At 36.2% G+C, this 17,022-nt stretch overlaps 4 protein-coding genes across 4 annotated transcripts; 1 reads left to right on the forward strand and 3 right to left on the reverse strand.

The window, feature by feature from the left end:
* Positions 1-1,202: 1,202 nt before the first annotated feature.
* On the forward strand, positions 1,203-4,979 carry LOC149602842 (uncharacterized). The gene is made up of 11 exons (XM_089860289.1): positions 1,203-2,154; positions 2,246-2,509; positions 2,563-2,674; positions 2,736-2,940; positions 3,047-3,404; positions 3,458-3,622; positions 3,684-3,870; positions 3,928-4,176; positions 4,241-4,412; positions 4,470-4,618; positions 4,681-4,979. Exons 1-11 carry the CDS (start codon positions 1,837-1,839, stop codon positions 4,848-4,850), a joined length of 2,349 nt encoding a protein of 782 aa, XP_089716415.1. The 5' UTR covers positions 1,203-1,836; the 3' UTR covers positions 4,851-4,979.
* On the reverse strand, positions 4,925-6,473 carry LOC149602843 (P2X purinoceptor 7-like). Its single transcript, XM_089860291.1, has 3 exons — positions 6,016-6,473; positions 5,677-5,886; positions 4,925-5,171 (listed from the first exon to the last, which is right to left on the reverse strand). Exons 1-3 carry the CDS (start codon positions 6,162-6,164, stop codon positions 5,015-5,017), a joined length of 516 nt encoding a protein of 171 aa, XP_089716417.1. The 5' UTR covers positions 6,165-6,473; the 3' UTR covers positions 4,925-5,014.
* Positions 6,474-9,807: 3,334 nt separating this feature from the next.
* Positions 9,808-16,900, reverse strand: LOC149602844 (uncharacterized). Its single transcript, XM_089860290.1, has 3 exons — positions 14,833-16,900; positions 14,458-14,732; positions 9,808-14,379 (listed from the first exon to the last, which is right to left on the reverse strand). The coding sequence occupies exon 3, from the start codon at positions 13,468-13,470 to the stop codon at positions 12,346-12,348; it is 1,125 nt and encodes a 374-aa protein (XP_089716416.1). The 5' UTR covers positions 13,471-14,379; positions 14,458-14,732; positions 14,833-16,900; the 3' UTR covers positions 9,808-12,345.
* LOC149602845 (uncharacterized) lies at positions 10,306-12,243 on the reverse strand. The gene is made up of 3 exons (XM_089860268.1): positions 11,201-12,243; positions 10,649-10,754; positions 10,306-10,329 (listed from the first exon to the last, which is right to left on the reverse strand). Exons 1-3 carry the CDS (start codon positions 12,241-12,243, stop codon positions 10,306-10,308), a joined length of 1,173 nt encoding a protein of 390 aa, XP_089716394.1.
* Positions 16,901-17,022: the final 122 nt, after the last annotated feature.

Consider the following 17,022-nt stretch of genomic DNA (forward strand, 5'->3'; position numbering starts at 1 on the left):
TGGCAATCGCAAGTAAGTAATATTAAAAGGAAGTCGAAGGGATATTCACTAAATCGTTTATGGTCGAGGGGATATGTACAAGTTTATAAGATGAGTCATGCACAACCCTATGTACAAATTATATGGTGAGTTATGCATAACCCTATTTACAAGTTTATAAGGCGAGTTATGCATAACCTTATGTACACCTGCGCTTGCCAAGTCACGATATTTTTGATACGAACAAAGATGTATAATAACAGAAGTGGTATGATACTAGAAGTATTGAGCTAACCAAATTCTTCACTCGGCATTAGTGAAAAGACTTGATAAAACACAAACGGTTGGCCCTCTAGTGGCGGTTTCTGAAATTTCCCCTCCAAAACGTGAGACGCTCGCGGTGGTAGACGGCCGAACTAGATTCAAGAGCCGGGTCCGTGTTTCGCCGCTTTAGGTTGAGGGGAAGGGGGTAAGAAATGTTTTTGGAACTCGACCAATTTTTTTCTCTCCGCGATGGAAGCGGCATAAAATCCTCAAATTTGTTCACTAGTGCCAGGATCTACTATCAATGCTAGAGCCCTTCACTTCTAGTCTCATACCACTTCTGATAATAATGATAGAGTCAAAGAATATTGGTTATTAATTAGGAAAAGTACTTAATTTATAACATAATTGTTCAATTGGCGATTGAATGAGACCAAAAGGCAGACTTGGCTCTACATGGGATTTCAGAACTTTTTAGGGCGGAGAGGGCACGAAGCGAGGCTTGGCCCATTTTTGTACATGTTAATGTTTTTCTTAGGATCTCACTTCTTTTTGTAGACCCTCTCGTTATACTTCGGTAGTTATATTAAAACAAGACCCTCTCGTGGTACTTCGTTTGCCAATATAATCGCGAACGTTTGTCCATATTTACGCTGAATTACCCCTTTCGACCCGCAGAGAATATGCAATAAAGATTGTACGCGATATCCTAATAAAAGAATGTAGCATCAGTTACGACACATTTCTATTAAACTACTACTCCTATTAGCTTTAATATATATTTAACTTTCGGTTAACTTTGGACCATTACGTCCTTTCATCAAGAACACACACTATTTCTGCAGCGCCATCTAGTTTTAAAATAAAGAACTAAAGAACAATTTTATAAAAAATTCGGGATGTTTTAATTTTTCTGTGCTTTATAAAATAAATGAAAACTAAATCCTGAATTTTAAAGGGAAAATGAAAACTGCGAGGCATACTTTTTTATTGTATTGGTTTTGAAATTCTACGTATTCAAAAACCTTAAAAAAAAAGTCTCAGAATTTTAGATTGTAAAAAAATATTTATAAAACACTTCATAAAACCTGAACGATAAATTTCTTCGGAGGAAAAATTTCTACTTGGCGCTTATTTTTGATTTCGTTACGCGACCAATGAGCTGGTGCCATGCCTCGTGACGCTTAACTGACCAATGAGTGAAAATCGTGGATTTTAAAGATGGGGTCGGGCTTAGAAACTCGAACAGCGAGAGTCGCGACGAGAAACTAAGTTGGCCTGGGTTAGTGTACTGTGATTTTCGGAATTCGTAGAACTCCTTCAACTTTAGCCATTTAAAATCTCTTGTAATTTCCAAGGATATAATCTTAATTAGTATGAAATTTTCTTTTAAAATTTTACTTAGTTTAAATATACATTCAAATAGTTTAGTAATTCCGTTTGTTTATAAATTTGCGTCGGCTAAGCCTTTGTATGTGGGATAAACAAACAGTCAGAAGGCATCGTTTAGAACATTTTACTTAGTTTAAATATACATTCAAATAGGTTAGTTATTCCGTTTGTTTATAAATTTGCGTCGGCTAAGCTTTTGTAATGAAGTGTATGGTATGTGGGATAAACAGTCAGAAAGCATCGTTTAGAAAATGCGGTATAGTCATACATCGGTTTCCAAATGACCGAACTGAAATCATAAGTTGGCTTACTGCCATTGGCAAACCTGAAAATACTTTAGTGGCGAATGGCGACGGCGTGTGCTCAAATCATTTTTTAGATTCGGATTATCGTTGTTTACCATTACCAAATTCCAATCAAAGGCCACTTTTGAAGAAAAATGCTATTCCAACTTTGCAACCTATTCCGCCTAGAATTTTTAACGATAATGCTGATGGAGCTTCGGCTAACCCAATTTTCGTAAGTCAACATTTTGATTCTTTAGCGAATGATTTGAAAATTTCCATCAACTACAAACCTTACCTAATACAAACATCTTTTAAATGTTTAGAATGCCTCGCACATTTCGATAGATACTATAAACTATGCATCTACTTCATCTGAAACTGATCTTGCAGAAAATTTGACAACTGATATTGATATAGCGGAACATTTCACAACTGAAATTGATATTGATATAGTGGAACATTTGACAATTGATGAAAGTCAAGATTGGGAAGGCAATTTATTAGCCTCTACACCAAAAACTGATATTCCTTTAGCGAGACCAAGTTCTTCTTTAGACCATACTTATTCTCGTGATAGTGATTCGGGGGTATGTGAAAGCTTACTCTATGTAATAAATAGATTAACATGAAATTTGTTTAGGGCTCTCGGCCTTCATCTAGATTGAATAAAAATATTTTTCATCAAGAAACGCATATTAGTCACAAGAAAGTTCAAGTTCAAGTGAATTCAAAAACAAAAGCAACTGAAACTAGTAAACTTGATTTTGAGAACTAAATATTTAGAAGTGGGAAAGATAATTGTTTAATTTTTAGGTAGAATAAAGACCAGAGATATAGGAGTTCAATGCGGTTTGGGGACTCGCACGTCAACACCTGTCAACCTAAGTCCTGAATTTTCAATGGAGGTTGAAGAAGCAGTTGTTGAAGATGTACCAGATCCGGATGATCCGACATTTGACCCTGACATGACCGCCGCATCATCAATAGATATGTCGTTTTGTTCAGAAAAGGCTGAAAAGTAAGTACACCGTGGGAAATGTCATTTTATAAATTTGACTTTTTGGCCATGACATTTCACTCAAGTTCACGTGGAAGGGTTTTTATAATGAAACTTTCTCTTATAGCATAGGGGCACAGTCTCCTAATGAAGAAAAAAAATATATAGTCTTTGAATCTTGCCTGCTTCTACTTTTTCACGTTTGTTTTCAATGTCAACAATCAGTAATTAAACTAGACAAAATTGTTTGTGGGACAGCTCTCACGATAAAAACTAAATGTGTAAATGGACATAATTGCGTGTGGGATAGTCAACCCAGGTTAGGGAAGACCTTTTGGGGAAACATAATTCTTGCGTCAGTCCTTTTCTACATGGGAAATCTTCCCCACAAATTTATATCCACTATGAAGAAAGCTGGAATTGAAATTTTCGTTGACAGAACTTATTTTTACTATCAGCGTATTTTTGTGTCTATTACGCAAAAGGTAAATAATTTTAAATTTCCATACTACAAAGCTTAAAACTAGGTCTTTTTTAGATCTGGAGAAAAGAACAAACGCTCCTATTAGAAGACTACAAAAGTTCAGAAGTGGCAATTTGTGGTGATGGCAGAGCCGATTCTCCTGGTCACACTGCCAAATATGGCACATACACATTTATGGACGGAGATCGCCGTAAAATATTACATTTCGAATTAGTTCAGGTATATTAGTCTTTTCCTGACTGAATTTAAAAAGCTAATGTCCTACAAACATTCTCTTTAGTCAACTGAAGTCAAGAATTCTTTTGCCATGGAACTTGAAGGGCTAAAAAGAGGTCTTTTGTACCTCGTTGAAAGTGGTATAAAAATGAAATGTCTTATCACTGATAGACATGTATCAATTCAGAAATTCATGCGTGAAAATTATACGGAAATTAATCATTACTTTGATAATTGGCACGTTGCAAAAGGTCGGTTGCAATGCTAATAAAATGGCTGTAAGAGTACTAACGTTTATGGTTTTTTAGGTATCCAAAAGAAATTGATAGCTCTGTCAAAACAAGAGAAATGTGAAATTGTAGCCCCTTGGATACCTTCCATAGTCAATCATGTTTATTGGTGCGCTGCCACCATTAAAATTCCAGGAAAAATTACAGACAAATGGACCTCCCTTGTGAATCACATTGCAAATCAACACCAAAACCACAAAGGCTCATACAAAAAGTGCGCCCATGGTGCTTTGTTAGATCATGATGAGAGAGTATGGATTGCAAAAAGTAAGATAACAAGTCATTAGCCTTCTTCAAATAAGAAACTGATCCATCAGCTGTCATTTCGCAGACTCAGAAGTTCATTCCAAACTATCAGCCCTTGTAAAATCTCCCCTTACGTTGAAAAGTATCGAAAAATTATCTCCCAAGTGGCAAACATCTTCAGTGGAGGCTTTTCATAGTGTGTTATTGTCTAAATGCCCAAAGAGGCTTCACTTCTTCTATGACAGCATGCTTGGACGGTAGGCACGTGACATTCTTAAATATGGTTTAATGGTAAAATATTTGAGTTTATTCAGCACTATACTTGCTATTTTGCATTACAATGAAAATGGAGCTAAGGACCAAGACCTTACAAATTTAAACGAGCCGCAATGGAAAGTTGTATATTCAAAAGCCAAAAAAGGCAAGCCCGTTGCTAAACCAGTTTTGGCTCAGAGTACTTATAGTAAGAACAAATTTTGCAGCATGATAAAATTATCTTTAATAATAATAATTCTATTCCTGAAGATTATATAGACAAACTTTTAGAAGAAACTGTAACCACCTTTTCAACCGCAACAACGATTGCCAGCTTAATTCCACCTAGTCTATCACCTGGCACTTTGTCACAAAAACACTCTGAAGGTGTGGTTAAAACCGATATTATCGAACAACACAAAAGCCGCTTTGCCAAATAAGATATTAAAAAACTTGACAAAAATTGTTTTAGTGGCACAAATTCTTCATTATCCTTATAAATAACCAAATGTCATTTTCGCTGTGAAATCACTTTAATTAAAATTTAACATTGTTATAAACATACATAAGTCTCAATTTATAAATTATTTTACATTTTACACATTTATTCATTGTAGTTTTTAAAACCGACATATACATCATCAGGAAATTCTTGCCGTATTTTATTGACCACACAGCTCGGAAGAACCTTTCTCGTGTGCCAAGGAAGTTTACGCCAAATGGCACTTACAAATTGTCTATAAGCAATGTATCTAAAACGGCTGAGAAAGTTAATTGGAAGCTATTATTTTTACTTTCAAATTCACATCAGATGATTTCAAAATGAAACAAACCTATAGGGAGCTAACAACTGGCTAGGGGGAAGAGATAGTCTGACGTCACGCAGCCCCTCTCTGGTTGGCATTTTTGCGCGTAGAATACGGTTTCCAACCGTTAGGGAGGATGAAACTCCAGTAAGAGATAGAAGGGCGGGACGTTTCTGGGTCAGAACTGTTAGCTCCCTATGGGTCAAGAAGCTGAAACATCACCCCCCCCCCAACGTTTCAACTCTAAGCCTATTAAAATCGTATCTTTTTCCCACCTATGTAATTCCAAAATGTTTCGTTGAGGAAATAACATTTCTTTCGAACATAATAACCCCATTAAAAACAAACCTAAAGCCCAAAGAAATTATATTCCACCGAGAGCACACTATATCATTGACCTATAGTTTCCAAAAGCTAATAATCTTAGATAAAATTTATTTATGCAGGAGTAAATATTTACCTTGGAGAATAATCATGTTCTTCGTTTGTTTCAGCAACATATCGAACTATGGCTGTATCCAGCACATAATAATCCAGGCATACGCGATGGAAAAATTCATGTAACGTTGCACAAACGTTGTCACCAAGCTTCGCTTGGATTCTTGCAACTTCTTTGCAACATAAGCTCTCTCTCCCCGTCTCCATTGCTTTACATTCACCACACGTGCACCTGTAAATAAGTTTAGTTCATGTTCATAAACCCTAGAAAACTGACCCTAACAAACATAACATAGCAGCAAGTACAGCCTTCTGGCTATAGTGTTAAGCCTTGGTAAGAAATGTCAAACAAAAAACTTACCAATCTGTGTTTCCAATTCGATTTTCATTTATATCAATATTTACTTCCACATCATTTCCTTCGTCGTTAAATTGACCGACGTAATCTTGCAATAAAGGCTCAAAAGCATAGGCTTCTGGCATTTGTTGCTCTTCTTCTTCTTCTAACATTTTCTAAGCAGAGCAGATAGCAGAAACAAGGGAGAAACGCGAGTTTTTTCCAGATTTACTTCTAACGAGTAGTATTGAGTTCTGATTGGTCGCGAGGTGACGATAGTGCTCATTGGTCGCGTACCGAATTCAATTTTGAAATGCATTAGACCCATAGATTTTTGTAGCAGACGAAAGTTTGTCTTTTAAAAAGGTTTTTTTAAGCATTTTCAAGGTTTTAAAAAAATTTCTAAAAATTTCAATATTAGTTTTTCATATCATAGAATCAAAAAATACCAAAATCTAAAATTCTTTAAGGCAGCTTTCTTTTATCCTTTAAGTTTCTATCTCCTCTAGAAGTACCTTAGAATTTTGATGATCGGTGAGTGAGTGAGTGAGTGACAAAATAAGGTAAATTTCACCTGCGGTATTTCGAAAAGCATATAGGGTAGGAACTTGAAATTTGGAAACAATAGCTAGGATTGACAGTCCTCGCGGCAAGCAAAATTTCAGACTTTCACCTATACCCATCACGAAGTTACAGTGGGCTTAAAAGTGCCACGAGTTGCTTCGAGAAAAGGATGTCAGTGCTCGACTTGGCTGGGAGCACGGCAGTGCTCCCAGAATGTGAAAGATTCGTGTTTTGGGTAAATTCATGGATACCTTATAATTAAACTAACAAATCTTTCACCCAGCCTCCATTTTCCTGTTTAATTCTTACGATTAATTAAATTGTCATTTAAAAGCTTTTTTCCCCATTTTGAAAAGAGAGCCATTGAAAAGGCGTGATATTTAAAAGTTTTGGGGCAAAGTAGTGATTGTTCTGCAAGAGTCAAACAGTCACTCCTCTAAAGTTTGCAGAATTTCTTGTTCAAACTCGTATAATAAACTGAAATAACACTAGTAAAAGAAGATAAGCCGTTAATTTCAACTTAATGATCATATTTAATTAAAATTAATCGAAAACAACAGGTTTTTTTTGGGTAACTATAGATAACCCTTAACTGAAATAACAAAATAAGATTAAACTACGCCAGTTGTTCTTTCAGCCTAAATGTTTTCCTATTTAACACTAAAATTAATTACATTATCACTATAATGCATTAATAGGCTCCAAACACAAAATTTTAGGGTAAGGAATGTGTCAAAATGAAACTTTTCCATTTAAATTTTAATATATCATTAGCATAGTTCGCCAAATCACCAGCAACAATTTAATCTGGCAACATTCAATGTAATAATGTTGCCAATAAAACAAGGGCGTCTAGCCCATAACTAAGCCATATCACTAGCCATCTCTCGCTATCCCTAATTCAATAAATTTTCTTCTACTGAAATACCACCTAGCATACCAGTCAAGTGGGGGGAGCAACAGAAAATTTTAAAGCACAGTCTTACGATAAGTCTTGGAATTTGGGCCTCAAATTACAACCTCTAATCGAATCCGTTTGGTACACATCAACGTCAACGTAAATGTTCAATGTGATTACCATTGTGGTGCAGGCACTCTTCATCTGTCCATGTCTTTCAATTACTTTACAAGCAACGAACTCATGACGCAGGAAGTCCAAGTAAATGCCTTCAGAGATTTTCTTATCAAGAAAAAGGGTCCGATAATTTGGTTTCCAAGAATGCCCTCCCAAAAATGCACGTTATGAAGGTTTAAGGTACCATCCTTAAATAGCCTCGTCAGAGAACAGTACCTTTCTAAAAATAATGGATCGGCTTCAATTAGTTCACGCAAAGGTTTTGCCGTTTTGGGTAATCCTCGTAAACATCATGTTCAATTTTCCCTGGTTTGAATACACTGGCATTTTGCTAAAAGACGAGACTAACTAATTAAATTCGGTCCTAACTGCTACGTAACGACGATTAGTTTTCACTACGGCCTTTTTTCTCGGTTCCTCAGACAACTCGGACCTTCTGCTTCAAAGTCATTCCCAAAGAAACCTTTATGTTTTCTTTATTTTGTTCATAGTTTAAGGTTAGGGGGCCGACCTTTATTACAATGGTTTCTTTTTTCGGTATTTGTGCCTTTTTAACAGGCGTATTGTTAAAATTGTAACACTACAGAAATTGTATTTCAAATGGGACCGGCAATACCGCAACGCTGAGCCGAAAAACTGGATGGTAATTGTTTGGACCTATAGGGTCAGGACATTGGAGGACCAAACATACCGTGGTGTCACGTGTCGAATGTTAAAGCGACCTTCACCACTATACATACTATGACCTGCTGCTCAAGCTGACAATCTTTGAAAACTCAACTTTGAGGAACTTCCGGTCTTTTTAGATATAAAGGGGCTTTCAGTGTCGCTAAGTAGTAGAATTACAGTAGTTGGTCTCGTTTCCTAGCAAAATGCCAACTTATTCTAACCAGGAAAAATTGGGCAGCAAGTTTATTTTGGGTGAAGGTCGCGGTAACATTCAACCATAGAGAATTTTACACATGTGTAAAATTCTCTCTGGTTCAACTAAAGGTAGTGCTTTATGCCGAACGGTCTCCACACCGACATTTGGGTGCGAGGACTTTCGTCATTTCGATAGTGCAAGATCGTGAACGTAGAAGAGACTGTATAGTCTGTAATGAGGATACAGACTTTGACATCGTAGAAAGTTTTGAAGCCAATCTCATGCTTGTAGTAGAGCGGTGGAACAAGAAGTTGCACTAAGCCATTCTACTGTTCGTGCCAGTTTACAAGGGCATTACTACAGGCATAATCATATCCCCCTACATCAAGCCTTAACGGACGAGAAGTACCTAAGACGGCAATACCATTAGTCTTGCCATGCGTCATGAGTTTAGTGGTTGCAAATGTAATGCAAGACACGGACAGTCATCTGGAAGAGTGCCTCAACCACAATGGTAGACACTTCGAATATTTACGTTGAGTTGTTTACTAAACAGTTTAGAGGTTGCAATTTGAGGCCCAGGTTCTAAGACTAATCGTAGGACTGTGCTTTAAAATATTTTGTTGCATTCACGCATATTCTCCTGTATTCTTTGTGTATCTTGCCACTCGTTGTCACTTAAATACAATAAAACATGAATTCTAAACATTTATTTACACCCTGTATAATTTAGCACGACATCACCCGTTGGCAGTATTGGGGGTTGTACATAAAGGAAGCTGTTGGTCTGATCTCGACAACACTGTATATGTATACAGTGTACGAAACAAATATTTTTCTTCCATATTTCAAATACCGTCGTTTTTAAACTTTTCATAAATAAAGTACAACACAATATGCTTATATAGACATCGTCTTCAAGCTCTTCTACTCATGATGCATTTCCTCAAAAATTCTCATTGATATATGTTTAGAGTGTACACAACAAATAAAAAAATTTATTCTACATTTCAAATACTGTCATTTTTGAACTAACTTCATATATAAAGTACAACATTATATGCTTTTCGAAAACTATGTTATTGGATATGAGTTCATATAATTAACTATACTTAAGTACTTCTTTAAGCTATTAGAAATAGATCAACCCCAAATGTATGTCGGTACAAAAAACATGAAATTATTCAAATTTTAATTACATTAAGACTGAAGGGACAGATATTATAAAAAAACGTCTTGGTTTGGACCAAGGCCGAAAAAACAAACGATATGTCTGAGGTTTATCAGTTGACTGAAGTTTCAGATATTGCAATTTCTTTTTAAATTACTTTTATTCCTTTAATCCTTAATCAATATTTAATTCAATCAACTTATTTTTACTGTTAATCGATCTATTCCCTCTAAATTAATTTCAAAAATTACATATCTACGCTTTTTCAAGAATAATTCCATTTTCCGAAAACATTTTATCATGAAATTAATTATTTTGAAGGGATTTCGTGTCGATGATTACTAAGTTGGAAGCACAGTTTTAATTCTTGTTGCCTTGACAAATTTTCAAGTTTGCACCAAAAAAGTTTAAATCTGTTGTAAGTTGCTGGGAAGACTGATGTCAAGAAATTATGATGAAGAATTTATTTTGCTCAAACTAATTTATAAACTTATGTTGTCTACTTAAGACAAAGCAACAACCTCGGTCCTGTCTTGTTTCTTTTAGTAGGTAGCTCTCCTTTTATGCACTGGAAAAATATGATATCGGTGTAAATATAACCAAAGGAAAGGGTAAAGTTTACATAAAAAGAAATACTTCTCAGTTCCGATGACTTGTTATTTCCTGAGGAAATAAAATGGTTGAACACATCATACCTTACCAGAACTGCCATGGACCGATCGTACACAAATTACATAAGGAGAAACTAAAACACTGGGGCGATGCCGCCATTGGGGTCTTCTCCCTCTCGCCTAGAAGCACCGCTAGAGGCAGTGCGAGTTGACTTTCCTCCCGCCTGTAGTGAACTTTGGCACCGTCTGACGATGGCCCTTGGTGCAAGGAAGAATACCCCAATGGTCTCCTCGCCCCTGTGTGTTTTCGGAAATGGTCTCTACGCCTGATAAAATCATTCCGCGTAATACGTAACCGGTGTACAACTTACAAGTAACGCCAACAATGTAGTAAGGGGTGATGACGTTCCAAATCTAGATTGAGTTATGGCCAAGAAGCTTTGAAGTTCGGAGAGGGAAACTGCAGTGCAACCTTTCCTTCATAGTCGCGACAAAAAAATGTAATATTTCGATATTCGAAGTTAAATGTATAAATTCGCGTCCCCAATATATGCATCCACTATCAAATATTTACATTTTCCTTTCGAGTTATATCAAAGATCGCTTGCTCTTTTTAGACACTTCGTATAATATTTCAAATATTCAATATTCGTCACCCAACACGTACTCCCTTCAAAATAATTAATTTCATGATAAAATGTTTTCGGAAAATGGAATTATTCTTGAAAAAGCGTAGATATGTAATTTTTGAAATTAATTTAGAGGGAATAGATCGATTAACAGTAAAAATAAGTTGATTGAATTAAATATTGATTAAGGATTAAAGGAATAAAAGTAATTTAAAAAGAAATTGCAATATCTGAAACTTCAGTCAACTGATAAACCTCAGACATATCGTTTGTTTTTTCGGCCTTGGTCCAAACCAAGACGTTTTTTTATAATCGTTTATGACCTTCGAATATTCTAAGTATAGCTCTGGAATTTTAATGAATCTTTTCTTCAAACTTTCGAAACGCTTTCTGGCATTGCCATAATTTGTTGAGGAAAGTTCCTTTTCTTCTCTCCACGGGAGGTTTACCTCGTACCGATTATTTTCAAACTTGATTGTAGATTTAAATAATTCGATTGCTTTCCCTTCTTCAGTGGATTCCAGCGAATCTGTCTGGTCAGATATTCCAATCGCGTCCAGTTCCCATAATTTTTTCAACTGTTGTGAAGCTAGTTCTTCTTCGGTCTCTAGAGAGGTAACAGAAAGAACTGTTACGGAATTAACAGCAATCTCTTTATCCGAGCCTTCAGAAAATCCGTGGACAGTCCATCCAAAAATTGTTTCTACCGCTGCTAGTCTTTGTGTTAAAAATTCCATTCTTCCGGTGACTACCTTCCAATAATATTCGCTTCCTATAAGAAGATCTATTTCTTTCGATTCTAAATTTTCGTCCGCCAATTTTAATCCTCGATTGCTCATTTCTTCTTGTAGTATTAAGCTAGGAATTTGCAGCGTGCCAGAGCATAGCTTAGGAGATTCTAGGGCTTCTATTGTTAATTCCATTTCTGTTTCGAGGTCCTTTAACGTTAACCTGACTCGTCTTCGTTTAACTATAGTAGGAATGGTCGATTCAAAGGCGAATATTTTCACGTTTTCTATTCCCATAGTTGGCAGGTTCAATTTTCTTGAAACGTCTTCGCGTATAAACGTACGCTGGCTACCGTCATCAAGAAAAAGTCGAATATTCATGGATGAATCTTCATGAATAGCAAGAACACCTGCAGTTTTCAGGTAAACCACTTCTTCCCTTCCTTCTCGAGCGAGAGGGGCGCAGTTTTGGCTTATTGTTTGTTCTGCTTCCCTCTCCTTGCCTTTGTCCGGAAACTTCATTTCACAAACCGAGACTTCGTGTCTCTTTTGACATAGTGGACAGCTCAATTCGGCCTTACAATCTCTCGCTCTATGTCTGTACTGCATGCATATAAAGCAACGTGCTTTTCTTCTCAAAATATCCTTTCGTTCGGTAGCGCTGTATGACGTACAATCCTTGGTCTTGTGGGTAGTTTTTTCACAAAATATTCATTCCAGTTCTGGATTTACCTCTACATCCTTGGAGGCGTTTACGTGTAGCACCGCTGCGGTAGGTATTTTCATCCTTGGCGCGTTTTCTTGTTTGAAATTTCTGGCTTTAAAACGGTCCTGGTGACTGTTTTGTGGAAACTGGGGTTTCTTGGGTTGCAAATTTTTCCATGATCCTGTCAGAATAGCGTGCCTTTCTTTTCCTTCTATTTCTTGTCTAACAAATTCCAAAATTTCCTCTCCTCCATAATCATCATCATCTGGATGTTTTCTATCAAATTCGTAAGACATTTCGTCGGGTATAAGGGTTCTTAACAGAGGCATGAACATGACGTCATACGAGTTTAGTGGAACCCCCATAGTTTCTAGACTACGAATTTGAACTTCTATCCGATCGTACAATTTCCTGAGTCCCTTAATATCATTCATATCCTTGACAGGGTTTTCACTCAAGAGATTTTTCATGTGAGCACTCTTGATAATCCTTGTTCTCCCAAATCTATTCTTGAGTTTATCTACTGCTTTCTTATAATTAGCAGAGGTTAAGGAGAAACCAGCTATTGAGCCTGCGGCTTCTCCTCCAACGTATGACCTTAAGTATCCAAACTTAGTGACGTCATCTTCTGCAGTGTTATGGATGGCCATTTCAAATTGGGACCAAAATCCATTCCACTGACTTGGATCTCCCATAAATTTTTCAATAACCAATTTAGGTAGCTTAATGGATGGGGTTCTTCTTTCTTGACTATGAACGGAACCGTTTCCATTTGCGGAAGGGTTGATCGATGCATAATCAAGCGTAGGAATTCTTCTACTTTCTATAAATTCAGTCAATAAACATTTTGTTCTTACTATTCCTTCTCTGTAATTTTCAGCATTTTCCATTTCCTGGTTCAAGGTTTCTTCGTCTTCGGATAAGTTTATAATTTCTTCGTCTAATCCGAATAACAGTTTTTCTTTAGCACTTAACTGTTCATAGTGAACCTTCATGTTGGAAACTGTGGTCGATGGTGAATTTACTTCTCTTTCTATCTTGTTAATTAGCGTTGTGGTCATTCGTCTTAAAGTCGTTCTCTTTTGTTTCATCACTCGTAATCCAGTATCGTCGTCTATTTCGTCTGCCATGTCGTCGATTCTTCTAGCGTAATTTCACAATCACCTTAATTGTTCCTTGTAATTTCAGTCTTTTCGTCTTTCTTCGTTTCGGGTCGTTTCGGGAACAATAAAGATTTCATCGGGATATTTCACTCATTTTAATTAAATCTAACTATTATCCAAAGGGGTTCCCGGGTTTCGGCACCATGTTGTAATTCGAGTCGTCAGGGAAATTATTAGACGTTAGTTTAATTGTAAAAACTAGAAAATGAGGTAAATTTATTGAGCAAAAATTGGTTACATGTTTACAGCTCGGTGTCTAGTACAAGCGTGATCTTTTTAGAGAGGGTCAAAGTAAAATTTCCTCTCTTCTTTCAAAAGGGGGGAGGCACTCCTATTTTTAGGTAAAAGTATACTAAAAAGGTTAACAAGCGAACTTTCGGGTTAGATAGTGATCTAAAAAAAGGGGAATGGCTCCATACTGGGTGGTCGGTTTATCAGTTCAATAACAAAAAACAAGTCGGCGCGCGCGATACCTTCAAACTAAACAAGTCGTCGCGATACATTAAAATAAAACAAATCTCAACACTTTCAAGCGCCAAAGTTTAGTTTTCGAAAACTCCGATAGACCAATCAGACTCCAGAAATCACGATATCATTCTGCCTAGGCCTAATCATACATGAAATTAAGTTCTGCAGACCTTTACATTAATTACTGGCAAAGTAACCAACCCACAGACGGGATGACACCCTCGTAGGTTATTTCTTTCGTGTCAAGAGGCATCGCTAGACGACGCTGTTCACCACACAAGTTAGGCTATACGTAGCCAAAATGCGCTGCATCTGACGGTGTTCCTTGCCGCGAGGGAAATAACGCCACAAGAAGGCTTCCACCGCCACCTATGGTGTATGCATCTCTTTTGTAATGAATTTAATAGTCTATATAAATCATAAACACTGGTGCTTTAGGAGGCGCAGTAGCTAAGCTTTACCAGCATCAGAATGACAAATACTCACTTGAACTGATTTAAAGGATTTAATAATATAAAGTATGCAAATTTAACCAATAATCAAACGCAATTGAAGCATTTAAGACAAATATAATTGCGCAAACACTTTAGAGTTTAGAGGTTAAGCAAGATGGACATCGACTTCAATACCCATTTGTATTTTTTACCCAGCACAAACGGACCACCGACAACATCCCTTTTGTTCAATAATGTCCGGAAAAGGAATATTGGTTGTTGCCCTCAATATCTTAAAAACGATCGTCTTGTAAAGTTTTACAGATCCTTCAATAATAACATTGAACTTAAAGAGATATTTACTAACGTTTTTGGGAAACACTTTTAAAATATGAATTTAAAATATGAGCCTTTTAGTTGTACTTACCAGCCTAGAGAAGCGATGACGATGAACAGTTTCGGCGAAAGTTTGTTGTTTGGTTAATTGACGATAAACTTGTACAGTTGGCAATGGCTCCGCCGACATACGTGTATGAAGGATAATCTCTGATTGAAATAACGGGGCCAGGGAAAATATTTGAAAAGATGGCAAAATAGTGCATTCAAGTTTAAAGAGATATTGAAAAAAGTAAATATACACTTGCCTTAACTATTAATGAAAGTGATCTCTAAACCTAACTATATTTTAACACCGTCTTCTTAAAATGACCACTGAACTTCAAATGAAACTAATTTAATCTTCGAAATGTTAAACTTCAATAATTAAAAATCAAGCTCTCTGATAACATCTTATAACATCTCTATTTGATAAATTATAAAAAACGCCTTGGTTTGGACCAATACCGATATGTGTGAAGTTTATCAATTGACTGAAGTTCAGATATAGCAATATTTTATAGTTATTTTTATCCACTCAATCCTTAATCAATATTTAATTCAATCAACTGACATAACTGTTAATCGATCTATTCCCTTTAAATTAATTGAAAAATTACATATCTACGCTTTTTCAAGAACAATTACATATTCCGAAAACATTTTATCATGAATTTAATTATTTTGAAGGGGTTTCGTGTTGAGGGATCAGTATTGAATATATGAAATATTCTACTGGATGTCTAAAATGTATAATCGGCAACCGCCTGATAACTTGACTCTAACAAGTGCATCAAGGACTAGAACTAGCACATTCAATTTGCTAGCTAGAGTCCAAATATAATAGATGTTCAAAGTAACTGTCCACGAAATGTTCAAGAATGAATATTTTGAAGACAAAATTTTCGCTGTCTGCGGAATGCTTGATAAAAACTTCGAAGAAAAGACAATAAAGACTCAATATAACACTCAATATAACACAGTCAATGGAATATCCGACGAGAAGACGAAAAGTGAACAATTAAGACGCAGTGAACCCGTCCACAATCGACGTTGTGTCCAATCAAAAAAGTAGAATGTCAATGCTGCAGAGTTGACTTAGCTCAGCCTGCGTAATATCCGACAACCAGACTAAATATAGTATGCGGAAGCCTCGAAGTTTCACATCAAGGCTATTGTAAAATAAGAATAATGAAAATTCAAAATATTATAATATTAACATCAAGCAACAACACTAAAATGAAGACTCTGAAGTCAAATTATCACAGACAACAGATTAACCGGAGTGAACCACAAAAATGTGAATACGCTGGCTAAAAATAGAGCATTCTGAAGACTAATAAGCGACCAATGAAAGACATATAATGATGGACTGTTGAAATTACTATCCTCCGGATAGCCTTTGTATGTATTTTTCGTCCTAAGATTTTGAGACACCTAACCTACACACTGTTAAAATATGTGCTACTGGGGATAATACGTAAACGTTACATCGAGTCAATTAACCCCAACAAGATAGATAAAATCTATATCTATATAAATCAAAGTCCTGACGTCTAGCCCAAACTGCTTGCCCTAGATGGCTGAAAATTTGCAGGAACGTAACTCATAAGTAGTAGGCGAGTATCAAGAAAGTTTTTTCCAATCTGCTGCCATCTTAATAAATGGTGCCCAGAAATGTAAAAAAATCTTCACTATGCAACAAAGTCCGCGCGTTTCAACCGATTTCGCAAATATATAGTACACTGGTTTCCTTTAACCTATAGACGGGATGAATGTCTTTTGGGTTCGTTTTGTTGCCATCTTTTTAATTGGCGGCCAAAAACTTAAAAACCCTTCTTCATGGAATAATGTCCGCGTGAAAAGTAATAAAAAATGTCCCGACAGGCAACGCCGAGTGCCTTCGCTCCTAGGGTGCTACAAAAATATTAGTCACCAGTAAAATCTACCCATTCATTTTATCATTTTGATGGAAGTTCTTATTACACGCGAGCCCTTTACCGCTCCCTCAGAATTGCATTCCACAAATACTTTATTATCCATTTTGTATTTATAAGGCTTAGGAATTTCAAAATCTTTGAAATTTTTAATTCATTCATAAAAAGGTTTGTGTCACGTTTTTAACATTTAATTCTTTAAAAGAACTGGAAAGTCATGCTGGATTTGATTTTTTGTGAAGAAAATCTGGACGGTAAATTACGACTTCGAGAATTTATCGTTTGAAAACATATGGTTAATTAGA

This window comes from Phalangium opilio, unplaced genomic scaffold (genome assembly GCF_054372755.1).
Source record: "Phalangium opilio isolate 3A_F unplaced genomic scaffold, DU_Popi_V2 ptg000352l_1, whole genome shotgun sequence".
NCBI lineage: Eukaryota > Metazoa > Arthropoda > Arachnida > Opiliones > Phalangiidae > Phalangium > Phalangium opilio.